Here is a 26,299-nt window from a genome sequence, read left to right on the forward strand (position 1 = left end):
AAAGAGCTTTTGTTTATGGGAGTTAGATACATTGATATTTACTTATTAGTAGTTTTAAAACATTTTAAGTTTGAAATAATTATAGAATCCAGGAAGTTACAAAAATATGTATTGGAAAATTTGAACCCCAGAACACACAGGTGCACTGCCCATTAGCCATCAGAATGATGATATCATCATGACATGTAATATCTGGGAAACTCCACTGTTCACTCTTGAGAGAATGAGAATGAAACCGGAGAATGAGAATGTTTGAATATGATCATGAAAATAGTTTTGATTTTATGGACCCCCCCGAAAGAGTCTCAGGGACCCCCAGGCCATACCTGAGAACTACTACCCATAGAAATGAATATGAAATGGTAAATCATGTATTTCATCCACACAGAACTGGTTCTCTGCTTCAACAGAAAGGAAGTCCAACGAGGTGCTGCACCAGGTCAGAAAGCTTAGGCTTTGGTGAAGGACCAAATTATTACCATAAACCAAATGGGAAGTGGAAAGATGTCTGACCCACAATTCTTTGCTAGGGGCTGATGCCATAGGTTTTTTTAAAAAAATCCCTGGTTGTATCAATTACAACTTCATCATTTGCTAAAAAAATTGTATAATTATGTCAACTCATCTTCCCTTCTCATAAAAGTGATGATAGTGGCAACAAGTTACATTCTGAGGATTAGCGCCCAGCCGTATCTTGTACCAAGTCCTTCTAGATGGTATTGATCTCCAGGAAATGCCTGCCTCTCAGCTGTTATTATTTAATTAATGTTGTTGGGGTTATGCCACCCAGAAGCTAATACACAGAGCCCCGTGTGTCGATTTTAATAACTGCCACTGTTGAGATATGTAAAAGTAGAAGTCAATTACATTATTTAGTGGTTTTAGAAAAGCTTCCTTTTATCTTTAGATTTCTAAGAAGAACAGTGTTTATATTTTAACACAAAACCTGGCAGAAGCTTTTAGTTTGTGATTAGAGCTGAGTGGATCCTTTCAAGAAAACCATTTTATAAACCCCCTCAGCCCAAAGTCACAAAAATAAAAACAACACTGTTTAAGGAAGAGACTCACATGCAGAACCAAACCACAGAACTCCTGGGGGACAGCCCCACCAAGAGCTGTCCACCCCTGGGCAATGCTTTAACTTCAAAGAAGTTGAGACAATCTTCGCTGCCACCAGACAAAGTGACCACTGGGATGCCTGGTGCCAGTTAACAGGAGAAGCAGAAACCTGAATCAATGACTCCTGCCAAAGGAAAGCTGGACAAAAGGCTGAGTCTGACAGCAAGGCTGGGTCTGAGGCCACCAGCTATGTTCACGGAAGGACGCCTGGCAGAGAACAGAACTCCTCCGTGACCTGGTCCTCCACAGATGACACTCCCTTTGTCGTTTCTGGAAGTTCAACTCAGGATGTGCAGATGGTATTCTTTTGCTCTTTGGAGAGGGGCAGACTTTAGACTACTAAGAGCCTGTAATGCAAGGGACCTTATACATGAAGGTGACCCTAAAGACAAGCTCTGTCATTCACAAGAGAGATGAGACATGCCAAATCTGCTTCTCCTGTCATGTCCAGGAAAGGGCAGCTCCAGCCTCCTAGTTGTTTGGGCCAAAAACTTTGGATTCACCTTTGACTGTTCTTGTTCTCATACCCCATTATCCAATTCTACTGGCTTTTCAAAAAGATGCAGACTCAATCACTTTTCTCCATCTCCATTTCTACCTATTATATTAGGCCAAGTTAGCATTGGCTCCTGATCAGACGACTATAACAGCCTCCTCACTGATCTCCCTGCTCCCGTCCTATCCTCCCAGTCTCGTCTCCATATTTTATACACATCGGTCCTTTTAAAATCCCAATCAATTTTGCAAACACCTTTGAATAATAACTGCAGGCAAGAACCAGCAAAAAAATGCTAAAACCACTGGGTAGCAGTTTGCTGGGGAACTGGATATTTACAGACTCAAAGCTGAGGAAACAGGTGCCTGTACAAGTGGAGACATTCAATGGGATCTATTTTAAGGATGAATGTTAACATCACAACAAGGGGACAGACTGACAGCACGTGCCTCCTGCTGCGATGCACTGAGGACTCATCACCGCTTACTTAGTGTTCCTACAGAAATGCAGCCTCCAATCTGTTCTTGAGGAAACAATTGGGTCATCCAAATGGACGGACACCCTACACAGCAACTGGCCTATCTTTCTAAACACATCAATGCCATGAAAGACAAAGAAAAGATGGGAAACTGGTCCAGAGTAAGGAGGCTAAAGAGACAAGAAATGCAAGAGTGATCTTGAATTGGATCCTGAAGCAGAAAAATTTAAGTGCCACTAAGGCAATAATCGAGACAAACTGAGAAGCTGAATATGAACTGTATATTGTACAATAACCTTTTATCAATATTAAATGTCCTCTATTTGATAACTGTATTGTGGCTATATCAGAGAATATCTTTATTCTTAGGAGATATAAACCAAAGCATTTGGGGTGAAGATTCATGATGCCTGCAATTTAATCAGAAAAAAAAAGTGTGGCCCTGGCAGAGTGACTCAGTTGGTTGGAATGTCATCACATACCCCAAAAGGTTGTGTGTTTGATTCCTGGTCAGAGCACATACCTAGGTCAGGGGATCAATCCCTTCTTGGGGCACTTACGGGAGGAACTGATCAAAGTTTCTCTCTCACCTCTCTATTCCTCTCTAAATAAGCATATCCTTGGTTAAGGATTTTAAAAAAGTTTGTGTGTATGTATGTGTATATATTTATATATAAGTGTGTGTGTGTATGTGTGTATGTATAAGTGTGTGTATATGTGTGTGTAGGAGAGAGAAGCATATGTGGCAAAATGATAACAACTGGTCAATCGAGGTGAAGGGTATACATCTATTCCTTGTATTGTTACTGTAACTTTTCTGTAGGTTTGGAATTTTCACAATAAAAAGTCAAAAACCCTGCCACCTCTGGGGTCTCATCCCCACCACTCGCACCTGCTCACTGCCCAGCCGTCTTGGCCTCTTTTCTTCGTGCATGTACATTTCTACCTCAGGGCTTCTGCGTTGCTGTTCCCTCTTCACAGAGTGCTCTTCCCCCCACCCTCTCAGCATCTTCATAGAAGAGCAACCTCCTGCCCTAACCCCTTATGCCCCTCACCTGTCTCACTTTCCCACAGCATTATCACTCCCTGGTACACTATATGTTCATCTGCTTATCACCTGCCTCCCACCATGCAACATGAGCTCCATGAGGGCAGGAAGCTGGTTTTGTTCCTGTTCTATCCCAGCCTTAAGAACAGCGCTTGCTCAGCAGAGAAGCGCTCACTAAGTATTTGCTGTGTGAAGTCACTGCTTTGGAAATGCTCATTTAAAAATGTAGGGCACTGGTGACACTCCTGCAGTTTCTGGGTGAAGAACTACTGAGTATTTGACACTCTTTCTGGAACCTATTTCTAACCAACTCTGCTGAATACAGCTGCTCTACAGCGAAGTTTCCACTTCTTGAATTCCACTTGAAGCAGGCAACAATTGCTAAGGGAACGTCCACCTTGCTCATTCCCCCACCTCCAAAACCTGATAATAGAAACCTGTACACCTTGCAGGGACGTGAGCTGACTTCCCACCCCACACCTTCCTGAGAACTCCTTCAAAGCACATCAAATGCAGCCTCCAGAAACTACTGAGCCTCCTGACATTTAGCATGAGTCCCAAGAACACAGCAGGACCTGGGCCTCAGCGGAGCTGCCTTCCCGGCATAGTGTCCTGTCGGGGTCCCTGCTTTCCCGGGTTAGTCAGGGTGATGCTGCTGGAGGAGACAACACAGGACAATGTTTCCCCAGTGAGGCTCTCAGAGACAGGGAGCTTTTCCCACGTTACTTACGTCTGTGGAGGTGGGGCTGGGCAGGGACACAGGCTGAACAGGTGCAGGGAAAGTGAATGTGGTCTCTGTCTTTTCATTTTCAGGGGAGTCAGGATGACTGGATGGGGGGGATGTTGGGGTAAGGGCTCCAAACCCCATCACTGCATTGTATTTTGGAGGACGACCTATATGCCAAGAGAAGGGAACAAAAGGGGAAAAGGGGTGGGGAAAGAGAGGGGGAAAATGATCTTACATACCTTTGGCCAGTGTTCCTCATTGGCTAGCATGGAAAAGGAAGTGAGGTAGCAGACAGAAGGTTAATACAACAGTCCCAAAGACAGGAAGAGAAGCTAAGATTTAAATGTCATTAGAAACTGCCTGAGTCTCAAAAGAAGGGAGGAGAAGAGAGGACTTGCAGAATGATAGAGACGCTGGGTGGTGTTAAAGGGCCTTGCCTTGGCAGGTAGCAGTGAGGCTCCTGGACTGTGACATCTGATTTCTCAGGCGAGAACCAAAGCTTACAGGGAGCCAAGGCCAGAAATATGAATCTACTTTACTTTCCCATATCTTTTGCATATTGTTCGCTAAAGTTTCTCTGCAACCATCATTCTTCCTATATTAATGATTCTCGGCTCCCACAAATGGATTTATTTAGGATTTCTGCTTTTCCTTTTCTCACCTGCCTATATTTTGGTCATTTCATTGTCTATAAGGGTAGAGAAAGGTGAAGCAAGGAGACAAAATTCAAGTTAACTACTCCTACCCCTTGCTGCTATAGCTAGCGAGAGAGATGTTCAAGGGGTAGCTGGAACCCAAGAGCTAAAAAGATGTCCTGAGTTTAAATATGAATTTAAGTAGGTCTGGACTCAAGTGTTCTCCCTAGTTGGTCAAGAATTGTCTCCCCACTTTCTACCACATTCTGGTGACCCACAGGTCTCAGGACTGGGCTGAGCCAGTCTCAGGAAGGCCGTCATCAGCAACACTGCTAACTGAGAGGCCTGATATGAGTAGAAGCATCTGCATCACATCGCATGCTACAGAGGATCATAAATGACCATGTGGGTGTGGCAAGTCCAGGCCAACCACTCCTGCCTGACATGTCTAAGTCAGGGTCACACTCTGAAGCTGTGAGTGAACAAAGTGAATTCCTAGAACACCACAGGGAAAAAAGAGCCAGAGAGGTGCACAACTGCCTACGAACACTGGTAATGGCAGGCAGATCGTGACTTTGCCAACAGTTACAATTTATATCAAAACCATGCACAGGAATGCTGATTCTGTCAGACATACACAAACATTACTTATGTGTGTTAGACTGGGGATGTCTGCAGTACAAAGACAGGTCATACTGGTGTGTCTTCCTGGGGAATTAGTGCTGCGGGGAGAAGTGGAAGATGAATGCTCTTTGTTTACCCACAGAAGGCATATCCTAGGCTTGTAGATGCAGGCTTTCATCCTCTGACCTTGGCAAGAGATGCCAAGGTCTTTCTGGCTCATTTAACCCCTTTTCTTTTAGCAGAACCAGCCCACCAGCAGGCCAATTAACTGTGGCTTCTGACTGGGGGCTCCTTTCTGAGAACTGTGTAAGAGGTCACTAAAAATTGCTAAAAACAAAAAATAATCCATGACACTGATTATTGTGGCCCAGGAACTAGTATGAAGCAATGGCTTCGGGTTTCTCATCTACATATTTTGACCACTTGAAGGACGGGGCGGGTGCAGCGTGAGAACCGGTCACTCAGGGTGGGTACGCTCTCTCTGCGGCGGAGGCGGCCATGGTGTGGCTGCAGCCTCCTTATGGCAGACAAAGGGTCGGGATGACCTCCTAGGCTCCCAGCAGCTGAGGCTGTGTGTGCAGACGCGAACATTAGTATGCTCCTCCACTCGCTGCAACCTCTCTAGCCTGGACTGTAATTCAGGGACACATTATCATGCAGAGAAAGGGACCTTGGGATGTATTACTGACATCAAAGAACAATTTCAGAACCCTGTTTATGAGCTCCAACTCTGAGCTATTAAGCCCTATTTAGACCCGCACAGTGAGACTGCTGCTGCTGTCCTCTCGGCCCTAAGAGGAGGTGCAGCGCCTGCCCTGGGGAGGTCTAAAACACGGAGGAAGCTCTTTAAAAATTCCTGCTTTCGAAAGCCTGCTTGACAGTGACCTTTTCTTCTCACAGATTCTAAGTGTTCAGTGTGGCTACTCCTCTCTTTCCTGGAAAGCCTGCAGCACACGGAAACTTAAGTGATGCTCCGGTTTCTCCTGCAGAGGGATGACTCAGACACGACTAAGAGCACCTTGGCAACAGCGGGGCTCTGTGCTGCTCAGTGACGCTAAAATGCTTCCTTTTGCACGGTGTTCTGTTCACTGTGCTATATTCAGGGACAGCCTGGTGGGCTGGGGGCAGAAATGCTGCAGAAAACCATTCCCCTGAGGCAGCTTTGCTGGAATCCCAGGAAAGGCCGCTTTTGACTCAGTATACACAACTCTAATAGGAAATCTCTCTCTCTTTTCCCCCCTTCTCAGAGAATAACAACAACAAAACTATTTTCTAAGGGAAAGGGAAGAAACAACACAGAAAGCAAAGGCAAGAGGCAAGGGAGAGATATAAAAGGTACTCACCTCTCTTCCGGGTCCCAGGGTGCATTGTACTGTTCAGGTAGGTGACTGCACTCTTCTTACGCTTTGAGGGTTGAAGAAGGAAATGTGATGGTTGAATAGCATGGTTACTACTAATACTGGCAAAAGCTAAAGACCAAGCACAGTATGCCTGTCAACATGCCAACTAGTTAGTGCCAGTCACCCCAAGGTATCAGTGCTAACGTATTTTATTACATATATTCCAGGGAGGTCTCCCTCTGCTCCAGATGACAGTTGTGTTGAAGCCAGGGTGTGTTAAATTTTTAAGGAAGGTTTGTATCTGTTCAAATGTAAGCAAAAACTAAGGGGAAAGCAATGAATAATAAAAATGAAATAATGGGATCAGTCAGAGAAAAATCATCACTTTACAAAGCTGGGTAAGTACAACCAGGTATCCAATGGGAGGTGCTGAATAAGTCATAAGTGAAGTGAATGGTGAGGGAAGGGCCAGCGCTGGCCAGGAGTACCTCTGGCTCAAAGACCGCTCCACTGTACACTGGGTTTGCTGTTGTTCTTCTTTTTCGCTCTTGCCTCTTACTTTGGATTTCTTGGGAAAGCAAAAGGTTTAAATTAGAAGAGAGGTACAGGGAACCTCAACAACTTAACTTCATTATTTTAACTATTGGTTTTCCCAGACAAATTAGAGATGGGGCCAGCCTCTCGGTTTCACTGCAGCCTCAGCAGAGGCAAGCACACCGCTGGGAGCACACACGCAGGACGTCTACTCTCACCTCTCGGGAAGCAAGGCCACGCTGTCCCCTGGGAGGCTCTCTGTGACCGCATGCTTAATGGTAGACAACGCTTGTGAACAAGCTGTCCTGGTTTATTTTTAGATCACCGTGACATAGGTGTGGATGAACTTTATCCACAGACCTAGATTGAGTAACCATAGTTCACCATTCTTCAATTAAGTAACCAACACAGGTGTAGCTTTGCAACTGTCCTTAAGATTCTAATAACCAAGAGGACTGAAAAATACAAAGTCAGGGGGCATGTGCTACTCCATGCTGTCTGGGGGAGAAAGTTCCCTAAGTGAGCGGAAGTCACCTTAATCCAGGCAACTGGGTGGTCTGCCCAGGACAGCAGTGTGGATACAAAGTGAAAGGAAGGGGCAGGCTGAACATTAGCCAATTTTACTCTAAAAGGAAACAAAGTCCACACTGACTACATGATACTCTATTTGTTTTCAGTTTTCTATTCTAGCAATAAAACACCACTTTCAAGAACTAAGCTCTGGGCCAGAAGCAAGGCAACATTATGAATATCTTCTCTTACCTTCTAGATGGTCATGTGTTACCAATCCTAGAGACACCATGAAGGCAAGTTTCTGTGCCAGGGAAACAAAAGATGAATATGCTTCAGTTTGGGTTCTCACAAAGCCAATCACATGTTCCCAACTAGAATTCTAGAGAAAGGCAGCCCAACGGGCTGGTGGCCTGAAGGAGGCCAGGTTCAGGTGAAAAAGAGTGGGGCATCTTCCACTCTTAACAGCTATGAAGCCACTCCACCGCTTCCTTGTCTCACAGGGACCAAAAGAGAAGGACAAGGGCCTACCTACATCTTCTACTTCCTCAATGGCAGAAATCAGCATTTTGAGTGGCCCAATATTTTTTTCTTTCATAAAAAAAATCATTTTAGAGCTCTGGCCAGTGAGGCTTAGTTGGTTACATGTCATCCCGTGTACTGAGAGGTTGCCGGTTCAATTCCCAGTCAAGGCACATGCCCGGGTTGTGTGCTTGATCCCTGGTAGGGGGTGTGCAGGAGGCAGCCAATCAATCAGTGTTTCATTTTCACAGCGATGTTTCTCTCTCTCCCTCTCCCTTCCTTCTCTCTAAAAAAAAATCAATAAAAATATTTAAAAAAATCCTCTTAGAAGAGGATTTCATATTCGAAAAACATGCAGAGCCTCCTATACAACAAGCTAAAAATTCTAAGTAGTTTACTTGTCATGTCAAGTCAGGGTTTCTTACATTTTTGCTACCACTGACTGGACAACGCTAACTCAAAGCTAAATGAGCTTCAGCAATGATAGCAGGTGTTCTGCTTAACACTATGATTTTTCATTCAAACATGGGCCTAAAAACATGGAGCGATTTTTCTCTGACTAGATTGATTAGGATACTGCACCTTACAGCTGACACATCAGATGCTTAAAGTTGGAGAAAGCAACAAATTGATGCCTACTTTGCTCTTTGGTTGCATGAGGTCTGGAAAGTATGTCTCCATTTTCCACTGTACCACTGCATGTGGGCGCTATACATGCCAAAGAGTGCATCATCAATTTTTTTTTGCTGGTGAATAAAGAATATCATCCATTGCTAGGAGACATACTCCTATAGAATTATTTATACCACAGTTCAGTCTTAAAAAATCCTGACATTTCATCCTCAACATTAAATATCATGGTATTTTGGCCAGATGTGACAGGTTCAGGCTACCCAAGATAGCGTTTTATGAAAATACAGTCATTGAGGCAGGCACTGGAGAACAGAAATGCCCTTTACTATTATCTCAGAATCTTGAAGAAATGTTTTTATTTCTTATTCCAAAGTTAGGTGGGCACCTCTCCCTCCAACAGCCAGAGTTCTTTGGCAGGGAAAAGCAGTCTTGGACTTGCTGCCCATTTTCCACATTGTATATTGAAATGGCATACATTTTATGGCTGCCAAAAATAACTACATTCCTAATTCCCACTATTCCTTCAAAACGTAATCAAGATTAGAAGGCTGTCTAGCAACTGCTCTCTGTTAAAGCAGTGTGAGGACTGACATTCAGATGCACTTTCTTTTAATCCCGTGACTGCGCCCTTCTTGGCCACTCACGTCCAAAACACCTCTGCCAGTTTAGACTGAGAGTTCATGAAAGAATTATTAAATTAAAAAAATCCTCTCCTGTGGAACAGATTTTCAGTGATAAACAAAACAAAAAGTTGTCTAGAACTTTTGTCTCATCGATGTATCACACACGTGCCAAGAACCAACTGCCTCTTTATGGCAGTAATTCTGCCCAACCAGAAGGTAAAATACCTGCTGCTACCTATGATGGCAGGAACCTGCTTGCCTACACCATGCACTGACATAAGATATTCTTTAATTTCTCTTGATAAGGAAATTCTGCTAACAGCTTACTCTTTTTTTTCTCTTCAATTATTATACTTTTTAAATTTTATGGGTGATTTTACAAGTTTCTCAGAAATTTGGTTCAAGTTTTGGTCCCTCCTTTAAGATACATTAAAAATTAATCCATTTCATATCAGAAAGAGTTATCATTTATACTTGTTTTAGAAAAACCTTCCTGGCTTAATAAATCATAGTTCTGCTTTTCTGAATGACATGCAGCTTTGACGGCTTCATGCCACTAACTGACAGGGTTTCATTACAGAGAATGCACTGAGGACAGAAGAAAACCACCAGTCTAATAAAATCCAACTTTCAGGTATTCATCATCAGATCACCTGTCCAACTTTTATTTTATAGCTGCTTATGCTAAATCATCAAACTCAAAAATTCTCTTGTCTAAGGACATATGAATTCACATTCTGTGTTTGTACCAGAGTCTTGTTTGCTATTTAGTTTAGAATTCTATCCTAAGTTGTGGTACAGATGTTACTCTTTTCATCCCTACTTCTATGCTTTGATGAACTACTTTTCAGCTACTGGTTCACCTGGGATTTGGAAATCTAGTGCAATACACCAGTAACAACAAAAAGCAAATGTGACAACTGTAATCGATAACGTAAATAGACCTTAGCTGAGTGAACGGAACAGCTTATAAATGCTGGCTGAGACAAATAAACATAGAGATTATTAGGAGTGCAATAGGATAGCTGGTAAAATGATCCCCAATCTTACATTTCAAATTTGTGATATGTGTACAAAATGCCGGTATGCCAGCTCATGGACACTCAAGGCCATACTCTTTATCTGCCCTAGGCTAACCTAACTTGGAAGTAACGTTACTGAATAGTGAGAAAGCAAAAGAAAAGACAAAGTGTTCAGGAGCAAGTGTCCCTGCTGGTGTGTGAGAAGAGGCCAGTCTCCTAGACAGCCAGGCCTGTGGGGAGCTGGACCTACCTGAGGGTTCTCCTCCCGTTTTGGTTTGGGTGCAGCAGGTGGAGTGATGGTGTGGCTCTCTGTTTGTTTCTCATCTGCTTCTGTGTGAGATTTAATTGTCTAGGAGAAGAAAATTAAATGAGAATTCAGAATTCACTTATTAAAAAATGAAAACAAACACAGTTTGACTGTAGTCAACAAGAAAGGAAAGAAAAACATTCTCAATCTGGAAACAGTAATAAAGGAGGTAATATAGACTTCATTTTGGAAGAAATGTAAAATGTAAGGCCCAGTTGAAATGGTTAAATTGTATAACTAGAGTAAATATGAACCTATAAATACAACAGTTTAAATTATACAAAAAGAAAAAGCCGCCCTAACCGGTTTAGCTCAGTGGATAGAGCGTCGGACTGTGGACTGAAGGGTCCCAGGTTTGAATCCGGTCAAGGGCTTGTACCTTGGTTGCGGGCACATCCCCAGTAGGGGGTGTGCAGGAGGCAGCTGGTCGATGTTTCTAACTCTCTATCCCTCTCCCTTCCTCACTGTAAAAAATCAATAAAATATATTTTAAAAAAAAGAAAAAGAAAAAGCCAAGGCTTAATTCCTATGTATAAAAATAAAATATAGGCAGCTCTCTCCAATTTTAATGCATTTTAGAATGTAGGGGCAGTTTTCCAAAAGCAAGCACACTCTTGTTACATATGCTCTAGTCCACAGCATGCTTAAGATCTGAGTGATGTAAAAAAACCTCTTACATGTACACACTTCTATTTCAGAACATTTCTAATTACAATCCGAGAGAGGCTGCAGAAGTACCCTCACTTGGGATGTTTAAAACCCGTCTGCATCACCCATTAGGGAGATGCAATTGCCAAGGAAAGGTCATCTCGCAAGAGGCTGACATCCTGATTACTGGCAACCTCATTTTCCAAAGGCATCCATTCACACAAAAGAAACACCAGCAGCATTATCATCTTCAGACACAAATGGCAGCTAGCAAATTGGTACTGGGCTTGCGTTACTATTCTTATCATGACCCAATGGCTAATTCACTTTATGAAGCCCTCTATAAACCCTGAAATAATGCTAGGACAGTGGGTGAAACACTAAACACACACCTAATTTACTATTTCAAAATTAAAAAAGCAGATGCCAATGGTCTTTTTATATGGCGACAATAAGTAATTAAATAAGTGAGAATGAAACTGATTATTGATGAGCGGGAGCCAAATGAAAGACTTCAGTCCTACAGGCAGAACATCAGAAGTTCTCAAAAACCATTATGCTGTAAAACATTTTACACAATCACAAAGGTCTTTCGCGTTCTTTCCTGGCTACTTTCATATCTTCCTTGTTTCTCATATTACTTTAAGAAAGTGTAAGCATCTATTTCTGGGTACAAATACTGCCTTGTCTTTTTTTTTTTTTTTTTTTTTTTTTACCAGCGTCTTGTCCTATTTCCTCCTCTTCTACACGCTTCTTGAGAGCAGGGATTGTTCAACACACTTTTGCACCTTTGTGCCTAGTACAGTGCCCCACGTAGAGCAGGTGCACTGTAAAGAGACACTGATCTCCTGTGGGGAACATGACCCCCAGGAGAGCCACTTGTGTCTCCTCTCTCTCATACCACTCACTTTGAACCAAAAAGGACACACTAACTCCACAAAACAAACCACCAAACACACCTACAAGGGAACACATGGGAAAGCAGTTTATAATGACATTTTAAAGGTCTTGGGTGCCCGTAGCTCTCTTAATGTGGAAGGACAGAGGTCTGAGGGAGGAGGGAGACGAGAAGGTCAACTGGAAGGGTTGCTGCTCCACTCGAGACTGTGAAGTTCCTGAGGTCTCTCACTCCCATCTCTAAGGCTGCAAAAGCATAGAGTGGTAATGCCTCCAGAGAAGGACAAACCAATTCCTCTCCACCAAGGAATTATCCAGGGTCCAAGTTCTCTCTCTCACACTGTAGAGTACAAGTATCTCAGAACTGGATAAAAAACACAAAGAGCATCCTTGCTGAGCTTGTTAACCAGTAAGACTGCTATGCCATGTATCCTACTAAACAGCAATGAACTGGAGTCCTCTATTAGGTCAACAAGAAGATAAACCACTGAATTTACCACTAGGAAAGAACATTTAAAAAAAGAATTCATGGGTACCTTTCTATGATATTAAAATTAAAATTAAAATTAAAATCTCTATCATTGTGTAAGGCCATAAACAAAAAGACATTCAAGCTCTAATAAGAAAAAGAGCAAGTTACAAAATAATTTATAATGATTTTTTTTTGCTTTTACAATGTTAGTATACACACAGAAAATATGTGGAGGAATGTAACCTATACTGTTAATAGCAACTTTGGGGAGGGGTAAATTGTGGGCAAATTTTACTCTCTTCATAAATTATGGGGGATGCACTTGCTACAACATATATTTCAGTAATGTCTGAATTTTTCTTTTACAATGAATATGTATTATCTTTGTAACCAAAAAAAAGTGTAAAATAAAATAAAACTGAAAAAATTCTTGTCTCCTAAAAATATCTTTATGAAAAAAGAGGTCAAAGAGAAATCATATTTAGCAATCTAAAATAGTGTTTTGAAACCACACCCTTTATAATTCTAAGGGTCCTCAGAGGTACTCTGAGAGCCATCCCTGTACACAAGGCCAGATGACTGTCAAATATGCCTCTGCCCAGACTCCTAAGCTGAGCATTCTACATTCAAGATTTTAATGCTGAAGTTCCGCTGACAATAAGTTTGAAAACTTCTGACCTAAAATATATGCAAGTAATTTATTTCTGAATGTTCCTCAAAGCATTTCCTGGGGTTTGAGTAGGCTACCAAGGAATAGAGATATGTTCTTTCTTGTGTTGTCTGAGCACAAGATTTTGGTACCCAGCCTTTTAGGTCTGCTGCAGTGATGAGCTGCCTGGGTAGGAAGCTGGGCTCTCCATGCGCACGGTTCCTGTTCAAGAAGGCAAGGCAACAGGAAGCCTTCTCATCCCCGCCATCTGGCCGGCCTCTCTGAACCACAGTCAGCCACCCAGACGCACAAGCTTCAGGATCACCAGAGACTATTTTCATGTGAATGAAAACTCAAGCCTGAGCAATTAGATGACTTTTTAAATCAACTTCTGAAAGAGGATGCTTTTCTTTGCAAAATTCTTTATCATCACTGGTTTTTCTTTAAATAGAATATATGGTGACTGCCTATAAATAAATCTGTTTTCTTGTTTTTAAACGTCTTTCTGTCATAGAACCCTTAGTATTTTTGAAGGTTACCTGTGTTTCTCTAGCCTCATGTTTTTAAGAGAACATCTGTTTTTAGAAATATAAATTAAAGGCTAAAATATTTGAACTAAAATCCTTTCAAGTTAAAAGAATACCTTTTAGAAATTGTAATTTTTTTCATTTGACTCTTCATTATCTGTAATAACCAGGAGAAAACTTTGAAGTTTATTCTTCCTGACATTCATAGTCCCATCTTCATCTGGATTCTTATTGGGCCAAAACTAATATGGGATTTTCTGTTTACTATCTCCTCTGTGCCTCCTGACTGACGGTAGCAGAACCCATCTGTGAATTTTTGCTTCACAACCAGCAGGGGGAGCTCATTCACACAGAACTATGAATCCATCTATAAGGAGATAATGGAAAAAGTAATCCAACTTTCTTCAGTAAGAATGGCCCTTTTGCATTTTAAATAAATTATCACATGATAAGCAACAGGTCATTGACAATGGTTCTGAGGTAAAGAGCCCTTGAGAAGATGTACTTAGAGATAACCTAGCCTCAATGGCAAGGCTAATGCCCAAAGCAGGTGCATACTCTTGCCTGTACCTGTTTTTCAAGGCTTGGCTTGCTAAGCTGTACAGTTTGAGGTCCAGCCAGTCTGGTCCCTGGAGTAGCTATCACAATGCTGGTGAGCTGGGCCATGGGGAACGTTTTGGCTATGGTTGCAGTCTGCCCATTGACGACACGGACGGGGTGGATGGAATTCTGGGAGGTAGGGAGGGTTGTGGGGGTAAACTTGGTCAGCATAACAGGCCTCTGGATAAGTTGAGGAGCTGCAAGCATAGGAGGAGGTGCTGGGGCAATAGGAATGTTATTCTGGGCCACAGGCTTGGGTCGAACCTATGGGGAAAGAGAGAACAATCACCATATTACTTACAGAAGCTTCCTATAAGTCTAAGTAATTATCAGATCGTCCACACTATATTTGTGAAATATTATTTAGTAAAAATATTAATGTTCACTTTGGTTGTATTATTTCTATAGAACTCAGGATACATAATCTTATAAAATACTCATCAGCTCTTTAGAGGGTCCAAATGCTACCCTAGAACACAGTTCTGATTCTAAACCTAGCTCCTTCTTTCATATATGCCGTCTCTTCAGGCTGAGGTCAAATGCCCAATCCAGAGACTGGTCTCACCCAGAACTTGTGCCCAGAGTATGGTAATAATGCTGCCAATGGCCTTAATTCACATTCTAAATTTCTTCCTATCCACACTTCAGTTCACCCCATCTCTGACCCTCTAACCCCCTATCTTGGCCACCCCTTCTCTCAGTCTCCTTTGTGGGCTTCCTCTTCCTCTGTCTAATACAAAATTTAAGTGTATTTTGGATTTTGTCCTGGAACCTTTCTTTCCAGTGTCCTCACTCCTCCTGGGAGTTCTCATCCACCCTGGGGCTTCAGATACCATCAATGTACTGAAGACTTCCGCACTTGTATCTTAGAACCAGACATTTCCTAAATTTCAGAATCATATTCAACTGCCTGCTAGACACCTCTACTTGGAAATCTCACAAGAAGTTCAAAATCAAAGTATCTAAAACTCATTAATTTCTTCCTTCAAACTTCTCTTCCTCTTATAATCATCACCTCAGTAAATTTTCATTTCTTTCCTAAACTTCAGAACAATTCTTGATGTTTCCTCCTCCATCTCAACTTCCTAAATCCTTCTCAAATATGTCCTACTTTCTCTTCTCACTGCCACTACTTTCCCTATGTTTGGCTTACTTAAACAGTGGCAGAAATTTAATTAAAAACATGGGTCAGCCTTGCCTGGGTTCAAATCCTGGTTCTACCACTTGCTAGCTGTATAACCTTAGGCAACATACCTAATCTTTCTAAGCCAGTATTTTTCAAACTCTCTAAACTGTGACCTTATGGGCAAAATCCTTTCCTCTTATATATTAGAGTTCGACCTTTAGTTAACTCTCTAGTTCTGTTTTCCTGAAAACCCAATAAAGATAAGAATATCAACTATGTTACCAGGCAACATTGCTTATGGTGAAAATGACCCCTTATTGCTAAATCGAATCTTAATGGCGAGATTTATAAATATTTGGGACCGTACTTTGGGTTTCCCAAAGTGGGGTCATGCTTATAACTGGGCATGTCCATTGCAGGGACCTTGAAAACCATGCCTATGGAATTGTTATGAGATACACTGGCTTCTGTGAGGCATAAGGTTTCTATGGCGGAGTGGCTCGCCCACTGCCCTGATTTCCCCGCCCCTGAGCAGCTGTGGAGACTGCATATGGGCTACTGTAGGGACGTGCATTCAAGAAAAATGTCTGATGCTGAGAAAGAGCTGGTTTCTGTCCTGCATCATTCTAAGTAGACTGCTGCCAAGTGTGGCCCCTGGCGAGTCTGAAAGTTCAGCTTAATTTAAGGTGACCCTGTGGTAGGTGCTGTAGTCATATAGTAGGAAATACATTTCACACTGTAACCAGTATACATACACACATAGACATATATCTCTGTATCTAAAAATAAAAACTTCATGAAACAACCCTTATGTGCTATGTACTCTAGTATTTTCTATTACGTTTTGTTCATTTTATTTAAAAACTGTGCATATAATCCACTAAATTGACTTCATAGCCAAGTAATGAGGCATAATCCACTATTTAAAAAACATGGACTAAACCTTAGAGTCCTCACCTAAAAAAGAGCAACACCTACTTTCATACGGTTGCTGTGAGGATTAAAATAGATAACCCATGTACAGTGCTACAGTCAGTGGCAGGTAGCAATATTCTCTATTGTTGACAGTATTCTAACTGTTCTTCCTCCTACAGGCTTGACCACCTCTAATCTATTCTCCACACAGTGGCAAGGAGGAATTTTCTAAAACAAAAATCTGATCATGCCAAGTACCTGTCTGAAAATGCTTTCATGGCTCCCCGCTGTTCCTGGGATAAGGCCCAAATTCTGACACAGCCTATATTGCTCCCCAGGCTCTGGCCCAATGGGCTTCTCCAGCCCCACTGCTTACTCTAGCCTGAGGCCCACTGTCTCAGCCACACCAAATGCATCTGGTTCCTTAAGCTTCCATACATTTCTCCAACCCAGACTTGCGTATATGTTCTGCTCTTAGCCTGGAGCATTTTTATTCTTCCCCCAAAACTTTGTCAGGCTGACTTTATTAGGACTTCAGGTTTCAGACAGAATGTCAACTCTTCAAGGCAATGTTCTGTAATATTCTTAAGAAGGAGTTGGGTATCCCTCCCTAACAGACAGTGTAATTGCCCATAATGTGTCTGAAGCTCTCTGAGGGCAGGGAACTGGCTGTCTTGAAAACTGGCATATCCATAGTATTGACTAGTAGTGCCTTTTTTGAAACACAAGGTATTTATTAAGAATTTATCTGATAGCCTGGCTGGTGTGGTTCAGCGGTTGAGCATCAACTCAGGAACCAGGAAGTAGCGATTGGACTTCCAGTCAGGGAACATGCCCGGGTTGGGGGCTTGATCCCCAGTGGGGGGCATGCAGGAGGCAGCTGATAAATGATTTTCTCCCATCATTGATACTTCTACCCCTCTCTTCCTCTCCCTGAAATCAATTAAAAAGAAAACAGTTTTATAAAAAGAATTTATCTGATAAATGATTAAAATCATATAGGCAGTTCAGAAATCACCTGTGGCAACTGACCACAAAACTCCTTTCTTTTCTCTCTTTGCCTGAAACCTGGGGCCTCAGATAGGAATTCCCAACCTTTCCATCAGGCAAATCAACTCCCCTCAAGACCCAGTTGGGGCAATCCCGACACTCTGCCATGAGAATGGTGAGTTCAGCCCAATTGCTAGGAATGCTCTCAGGAGAAGATGGGCAAGCTGTGTAGACCTGAAGTCTAAATCCTCATAAGCACGGCTTTGTGTTTAAGTGTGGTGTTCAGTGCCATCACTTTCCAGAGTAGAACTGAATGGTTTCTACTAGTTAGTTTGGCTGTTGTTTCCTTCCCTGCTCTCTTTGGCAAATAGGGAGGGAAAGTGGTATTTATACTCCTTCCCCACTGGCAGGTAGGTCTTGGCTAACTTCTTCCAGTAAGTTAACATTATAAGGTTTAAAATAGTGTTATCTTAATTAAATTTAGGAAAATTTCCTTTCCTTACATCCCCCTGCTACTGCCATTGGTCACTGTTAAGAAACTGCAATGATAAAATAAGCTTCGTCACGATATAGAAATCAGCAGCTAGAATCTTTAGCTAAGAGGGATCTGTCTACAGTTGATCTGACAAGAGCATTACAGGCCCTCAAGGATTTCTGTCCACCTAACCCTTATTGGCTTGTCAGTGGTTCACTCACCTGTGGAAGAAAGTTTGGACGTGGAGTGAGTCTAGGAGGAGGGATAAACTGTGGTACCTTGATGGGCTGAGGAGGTGTTGCCTGAACCTGCTAAAAAATGAGAAAGGTAAGTAAATCAGAGGGGACAATAAATGTTCAATATCAAAGCATCACTGTTCTCTGCATCAGACAATATTTTCTATGTGCTTTCACTATAGAATTAACCACCTGAATTAACACTCTCCCACTTGCATGCTTTACCCCACAGAATGAACTAATCACATTTGTTCCCTCAAATACCTAATATGGAACATGCAGGCTCAGCAAGCTTAGGCAATTTCCTTTGACACTCAAGAACTTTTGCATTTAAGTATTTTAAAAGTCAAGACTGGATCCAAAGTAAAATCAAACTTGCCTCCTGGCCAAATGGGCCCTTTCCTAACATAGAGCTTTGTATAACAGAGAATGCCTTTATTCCCATGGAGAAGTTTCTCACTTCAGCACCTGGCTGAGTTATCTGGTTGCTTCTCTAAAGATTCCTGGGTTTAAGTGGTGAAGCTTCCTGTCATTGCTCTCTAGTTTCACTCATCACTGGTCATCATTCAAAAGCCACCACGAACTCTTAGCTGCCATTTTAGGAGCAAACTTTTAAAACACAATTTGGATATCCTTCCCAAGATTCTGAGGACAGCAGTTTCCAAATGGTTTATCCTAGAAATCTCATGAACAATTTTGTCCAGTACTTCGTGAGTGATAATTTCAAGGTATAGTGAACTATAAGAATCCAGTAGGGAGTTTCCCAAAATCAGTGATATGGCACCAGAGTCTCAGCACTCAAGTTTCATAGGCAGGGCCGTGGACAGGAGGGAGAGGAACACGCAACAGGGTGCATGCCTCTGTGAAGGGCATTTTCCCCTCAAGTCAAGTCACACTTTGATCTCAAATTATGCACTGAATGGGTTTTGGTCTTTGGTGTCAAGATACCTCTATAGTTAATTTTGAATAGTTAATTTAGTATAGTTAATTTAGTAGGAAAGCCATATTCCCTAGTCGGCCCCAAAGGGTAGAGTGATGGAGATGAAAAAATCCAGCAGGAGCATAGAATGGATATATTCTATAAATGCATATTCCTCTCATGTGGACACACATGAGTAGCAGCTGTTGGCTTACCAGAGTGACTGTGTTTTTTGCCACAATTTGGACAGCCTCTGCCCCAGGCCCAGTGACCTTACTAGACGTCTGGAGGTTGACCGGTGTGTTCTGCACATCAGTGCTGAGCACAGCCTTCTGACTGTTGATGGCGGTCACCATAGCAATGGTAGGTCTCTGGCCCACAACAGAGGCAGGCATGGTTGCAGTTGCTGCTTTCAAGACGAGAGGTAGTGTCTTTGTGGTAATCATAGAAGCTGTAGTTACAGTCTTCTAGGAGACACGGAGAACAGATATTAGGACACTGAACTGTGATCCTATTAAACAATATCCTGCTAACCCCCAGCAGAAAACAAAGCAATTAATTCTCATAATCAATCAAGTTCCTCGGTATAACATTTCTTTTGTGTACATAGAGCTCACGGTTACTACAGAGAAAGACGATTTCTAGTTTGCCAGCATTCTCAAATTTAGTGTTAAGCTCACAGTAATAACTGCAACTAATATGGGCACAAGGTTTTCAATAACGAGTGGGGTGGGTTTACAGATACAGAATATGAGTGTATCTTCTGGCTTTTCTAATTCTTAGCTTGCTCTCAATTAATTTAAATTTTGTAGAAGTTTCCAATCAATGAGGAACACACCATCACTATCCTTAATTGCCACCATCTCATCAATAGGAAGAAAGCCATCATATTATTCTGATTATCTGCCATCTGTGACAAAAGGCAGGGATAAAAGGACAGTATCTTTCCCTTTTCTTTTTTTTTTTTTTTGAGTGTCACCCTGGAGAGGTGGAAAGGAACCTCATATGGGGATTAGTGTAATTGTTGCCTCAAAGGCAGTAAATCCCAAGCACCAGATAATAAAACCAACTAGTATAGTAAATACCAGCTCCTGATACCAAAGGGATCTGTGTCACTACCTATAATCTTTTCTGTGGAGAACTGCTGCAGAAGTGACCGAGATCCAGTGAAACGTGACAAGGTGGAAACAAGCACCTGAGTTTCAAAAAGCCTCGCAGATGAGAGGACGGATGGAGGTGAGAGGGCCTGACTGGTGCTCCATGACGGCTACTGCAGCTGTGAGGCTGTGTTCTTCTACGCTTCCCGCCGGAGTAAAGGAGCCGGGCACCCGGCACACACATCCGTCTAGTGCTACCAGCCAGTCACTCAAGGTACAGGCATCTCAGGAACATGAAGTTTATCTGGTCCAACTTGTTGGTTCTGACTTCGATACTACCCCACCTTTTTCTTCTTTACACTTGCATTGTCCAATTTGGTAGCTACTAGCCACATATGGCTGTTTAAATTAAATTCATTAAAACAAAATAAAATTAAAACTTCAGTTCATCAGTCACCTAGCCCATTTCAAGTGTTGAGCAGCCATAGGTGGCTTGTGACGACCAAACAGGTGGTGGAGATTTCCGCCCGTGCGGAAACTTCTGTTGGACAATGTTGCTCTAGTCTAGATAGTAAGCAGGACCCCACTCTCCCTGAATCAGATCTGGACAAATTCCCTTGTGAATTTCTATTTCAGTGTCTATGTAACTACTTGTGTATTAAGTTGCTTGGTTACAGGCAATTTTTTATTTCTATTTTCTGCCTTAAACACATATACACATATATACACATATATGTATGACCTAATCTTTTAACATCTTTTTTTTTTCTTTTAAGCAAAAATTTAATAATCTGGCCCTATCTATCCCATCATAGCCTAATCAGCAATCCTGATTAATCCTTGTATTCAAAATCACCCAAATCTCCGTTTCTCTTCTCTGAGTCAACAACACAGGAGTGGCTTATGCCGCTTGCCACTGCCTTCTCAAATGTGAAATGTGAAATGAGAGTGAAAGGGGAATATTCATATTTATTTTAGGGTTAGCAGGCCATCTACTCTCTATCAGGGATGAAAACCAAAGAAAAGCTAACTGCTAGTTATCATTAGAAATGTTACTGTAGTGCAGTAGCAGGACTGACTTTACATTACCAGCTATTTGTGGGGTTTTTTGTTTGTTTTTTACCAGCTATTTGAAATAAAAGTTTTTAATTCAGTCTGATGTTAGCTCTACCTTTCAATTTAAAACATCTACATACAAAAAACTTTTGAAGTGGTGAGCAAGTCCCATCTTAGTTCTACTAATGGGCTATGGAAGTGAAGCTCTAATCCAGTGGTTCTCAACCTTCCTAATGCCGTGACCCTTTAATACAGTTCCTCATGTTGTGGTGACCCCCAACCATAAAATTATTTTCGTTGCTACTTCGTAACTGTAATTTTGCTACTGTTATGAATCGTCATGTAAATATCTGATATGCAGGATGTATTTTCATTGTTACAAATTGAACATAATTAAAGCATAATGATTAATCACAAAAACAATATGTAATTATATATTCAATATGTGTTTTCCGATGGTCTTGGGCGACTCCTGTGAAAGGGTCGTTCGACCCCCCCAAAGGGGTCGCGATCCACAGGTTGAGAACCGCTGCTCTAATCAGAACTCACTGATGAGATTTTTAAAGTGCATGTTGTTACTGCTTTAAAAGAGGTTAGTATACTTTTGTCTGAAACATCCTTGTTTCAAGTAAATCTCAAACTAACCTGAATTACATACATACCATCAACTGCAACACGTAAGAAAGGTTCGCATTCTTATTCTACTTTATATGGTTGTGGCTCATTTTACTATATGTATTCTAGCAGCTATATAACTTTTTCTGTACACAGGCACAAGACTCAGGACTATATGCATCAAGTAAAACGTTTTGGAGAATGTATTTTCTCTTTATTGACACCAGGTATTGACACAGGTATTATCTGGATATTCACTCCTGCCCTAGTGCTTCTTCTATTCTAAGTATTAAGAGCATAAACCAATCTTGGAGTGTTAGAGTTTAGATGACAAAGAGAATTTCAAATGGTTTTGAAATTCAAAACTAATGAAAACCTCTGAACTGTTCTGGAAGGAGGAAAAAAGACACAGAGAGGAAAGGTATCCACTAACAAAGAAAGTTATTTCAATGGAAGCTGTCTGTGGCTGGCCGGTGCAATCCAAGTATGACTGCCTTCAAGAGAAGATGCAGCTTCCCCACAATTTCATGAAGGGGTTCTTCAATCCTGACAAAACCCAAACTGCATGAACTAGAAGGTAATAGAGAAATACGTGGCAGGAAGCACTAACTGCAAAATCCTTTCCATTTATTTTTTTATTTTTTGTTCAGTTATTATTGTTCTATACCTACAAAGCATGAGATAGTGATTGAAAACATAGAGACTCCGATGCACAAATCAGAACTTAGAGTTGGAGTTATTTAAGAGAACTGGTTCTCCTACTCCCCCGTACTTTGGTACCTGCTAACCTGATTTAGAATAAAACACTTTCTTCTCCCTGCCTATGCTGTGATTGCTACTTACCAGTTACCAGAATTTCGTAAAACACATAGAGGAGTACCAATATAAAGAACTGAGGTGTTTAATATACTCCATATACAACTTCTCATTTGTTCTTGACCTCATGAACCTTTAATGACTCTATAACTGCCAAATTCCCAAAAGTTTTGTCATGCATTGGAGGGTTTCCACAAGCTAATCGCTTCCTCTCTTTATGGTTTTATCTCCCTCTCCACTGTTTCCTGAATCCACACTCCAGGCACATCAGCCTCCTTTCTATTCCCCGGGAATGCATTTACTTTTTTGACTCCACTCTACACTGTGATGCTCTATCTCCTGCTGCTCATCACTGAAATTTCACTTATCTGTCAAGGTCCTACTCAAATGCCACCTCCTTTGTGAAGTACTCTCTGTTCCCTCTTCTCAAAATCACTTGTCCTCTGGTATTTTCTCAGCTCTTTCATTTTCTTCTTTGTTAGCTGTTTTCATTCATCTTCCTCTCCTCTAAAATTTTTAAATTCTTGAAGACAGCAATTCTGTCTTATTTGTGAATCTATCCTCTACATTGCCTAATATAGTAAAGACTCAATACATATTTAGAGAATGAATGAAAATTACCAAATATCAGATTCTAGACAGGGACCATTATTACCTCTTTGTATACCAGAATCTAGCACATAGCGAGTACCCAATAAATACTTATTGTTTATTGTAAAAACAAAACCCCAAAACCTAGAGGATCTTTTGGCTTTTAACATTAAACATTTGCATTATATAAAATAAATAATATAAAACAAGCTTAACCAAACCAATCAACTATATTAGGTGGGCTTCAGATGGAGAGATGCCACACACACTGCTTTGGGGATAGCCCTACGCCCCCTCCCTGTCATCACCTCAAAGCAGCACACAACTCAGATCATACCAGGAAGGGAATAGCTATTACAAGTATTACTTAAGTGTTTTCTCTAAGTTGTGTGACATGGAACGTTATTTGAACAGAAAGTTTTCATGGATCAAGAGAGAAAATTCCTACATACCAAGAAATAATGAAGTCTACCACTTTCCTTCCATATAAACACTTTCTGATCAAACTGTACTTTGGAAAGAGAACAACCTAATCCGACTCTATTTAAAAGTCCAACAAAGTAATCTGGTAAGCAATCTTTCAGAAGAAATACAAATCCTAGTCTGGGGGTTTCAGAAGTCAGTTTGAATATCTAATTTTCAAATAACCTTGGGGTGGAGATCAGGCTAAACATTTTGCTGGCTGCTCTATTATCTGATTCACAACAGGGATTCTTTTCCTTTTTTGGCATGTTATATAATTTCTTTTTTTGGTATTATATGGCAGTACAGAAGAGTGATGAATAGATTTTTCAGCCAGAATATCTGGCTTCAATCTTGACTCCACTACATACGACCTACATGATTTTAGATAATTACTTATCTCTCTGTGTCTTAGTTTTCTTGAGAGAGAGAGAGAGAGAGAGAGAGAGAGAGAGAGAGGGAGAGGGAGAGATAACAATACAACACCTTCCCTATTAGAGTTGGAATGAGGATTGTGTACATTATATATTTAAAGCACTTAGGAGCGCACCAATATATAGTAATCTTTATTAAACTTAACAATCTTTAGTAATCTTTAGTATTTTTATAAGAAACGCATTCTTCACTTGCAAAATAAATGTACATAAACCTTTTCCTTTACATATAAAGATACAGTGAAGACTTGGTGTTGATGGGTCAGAGATATCCACACTTAAGATTCAAAAGATCTAAGTCCTTGAAATCATGTGCAAAAATGAGTGCATTAATTATAAATGTGTATTATTCTGGGGAGGGGATCCGTAGCTTTCAACAGAGTCTTAAAGAGGTCTGTGATCTCCAAGGATCAAGAACCCCTGCTCAATTGTCCCTGCTCATTTAAACCCCTGCTCATTTTAAAAGCTGTGCCACCAGTGTGGCTCAGTGGTTGAGCACTAACCTATGAACCAGGAGGTCATGGTTCAATTCCCAGTCAGGGCACATGGCCAGGTTTTAGGCTCAAGCCCCAGTAGGGGGTATGCGGGAGGCAGCCCATCAGTGATTCTCTCCAACTGTTGATGTTTCCCTCTCTCCCTCTCCCTTTCTCTGTCTGAAATAAATAAAAAATATATTTTAAAAAGCTGTGCCCATATTATATCTAAGTGTGTGGAGATCAAACTTGAATAATTTTCTTAACTGAGTATCGTTCCCAAATATGTCCTTGTGTGTGTCTTGATTGCCTCCCTATCCTTACATTATATTCTAGCTTAAATGCCCTTTACAGTAAAATCATTTACACAGCTACACCAAGTCAGAATGTTATTAAGCTTCCACTTCTTAGTGATAGTTTTGACCTGCAGCTTCCATTTTAGATTTCCTTCTGAGTATTAGAACAGATTCATATTATCATGAATGTGGACTTATAAATGAATATTTTGTTTCTATGAATAATGGAAATATATCACCCTTCTAAATGCTCTTTCTACCCGATCCTGTAATATCTCTACACCTAATTGCTAAGAATTCCAGAAAAACAATTCCAGAGGCGGTGATATCACACAGACTTTTAGAAAAAGCTCAAATAAATATTTCCAGAAACTGAAAATAGGATGTTACTTCTGTTCTCATACTGAGAAGCAATTTTTCTTTGTCACCCACTACTTTTCCCTCCTTCTTTGGACAGTTGGAAAATGATTTAACTTTTGCTCCTTAGTAATGTTATTTCCCTCTGCAAATCAATTTCAAGTGGTTCCCATCACAGTTATAATATAAAAAAGGAACCAAAATAACTTTTGTGTAGGGCTGGTTGAGCTTAATATAGCCTGAAACAGGACATCATTCTACATGACCAATAGCACATCCATCCACAACCCAAAGCCTGCAGTGCTCCTCCCACACTTTACCTGTGAAGCGGTCAGGTTGGAAGAGGGTGCCGCCGACTGGGCGTGGTGGTGGTGGTACTGCTGTTGTTGCTGTAGCTGCTGTAGTGGTTGCTGCTGTGCTGTTTGTAGTTTGTTTTCAGATTGTGGCAATGGCTGTATTTGGAACTTATCTGGTTGTTCTTGCTTTACTATCAGGTTCTTCCGAAGCTGTTCAACAACTCTTTTCTACCAAATGAGAAAAAAGAAAGAAGAGCCATCAGAATACAGGCAGTCCTCGGGCAGTCAGACTCTCGTCGTTTCGTGGTTACGTCGCCATCTCCCATTTACAGTATTTATAAAAAAAAAGTTCCGTCATTTCGACATATGTACATATGTGCTTTATGTTTTTTATTATTTGTTTACCACAAGTAAAGATCAGGAATTGTTATCTTTAAAATTTTTTTTTACTGTTTCATTTCATTACTGCTGTGAATGTGCTCCATGTGAGTGACGTGGGTGCTTATGTAGGTGGGTTCCGACTTACATTGCGTTGTAGGAACGGATCTCCGACGTAACGCAAGGACCTACTGTATTGTCCTACCAGCTGTATAGAAATATGCAATAATTATATGCCTCTGACATCTTTAAAATTTGTTACATCTAAAATTTACAGATTCGACAAATGAGGAGAACCTATGGCATAAGAAACATTTTATAAAGGGAAACTGAGGCACGCAGGTGGGAAGAAAAGC

General features: G+C 41.2%; 1 protein-coding gene across 17 annotated transcripts in view; it reads right to left on the minus strand.

Moving 5' to 3' along the window:
• The window catches only part of PHF21A (PHD finger protein 21A), a 171,216-nt gene that overhangs the window by 11,327 nt on the left and 133,590 nt on the right, over window positions 1-26,299 (minus strand). For 11 of the 17 annotated variants that reach the window (XM_070427871.1, XM_070427869.1, XM_070427878.1 and 8 more), the window contains 9 exons: window positions 25,590-25,793; window positions 19,288-19,539; window positions 18,139-18,228; window positions 14,382-14,675; window positions 10,562-10,660; window positions 7,764-7,815; window positions 6,956-7,035; window positions 6,471-6,531; window positions 3,872-4,035 (listed from right to left, as the gene is read on the minus strand). In XM_070427871.1, the coding sequence (XP_070283972.1) occupies window positions 3,872-4,035; window positions 6,471-6,531; window positions 6,956-7,035; window positions 7,764-7,815; window positions 10,562-10,660; window positions 14,382-14,675; window positions 18,139-18,228; window positions 19,288-19,539; window positions 25,590-25,793 (1,296 nt within the window). Of the gene's footprint in view, window positions 1-3,871; window positions 4,036-4,107; window positions 4,131-6,470; window positions 6,532-6,955; window positions 7,036-7,763; window positions 7,816-10,561; window positions 10,661-14,381; window positions 14,676-18,138; window positions 18,229-19,287; window positions 19,540-25,589; window positions 25,794-26,299 lie in introns of all 17 variants that reach the window. The other 6 variants (XM_070427880.1, XM_070427883.1, XM_070427881.1 and 3 more) reach the window with 6 other exon arrangements.

The sequence above is a fragment of the Myotis yumanensis genome, unplaced genomic scaffold (assembly GCF_028538775.1).
Source record: "Myotis yumanensis isolate MYYU_CA2020_CCGP unplaced genomic scaffold, mMyoYum1.0.hap1 SCAF_10, whole genome shotgun sequence".
Taxonomy (NCBI): Eukaryota; Metazoa; Chordata; class Mammalia; order Chiroptera; family Vespertilionidae; genus Myotis; species Myotis yumanensis.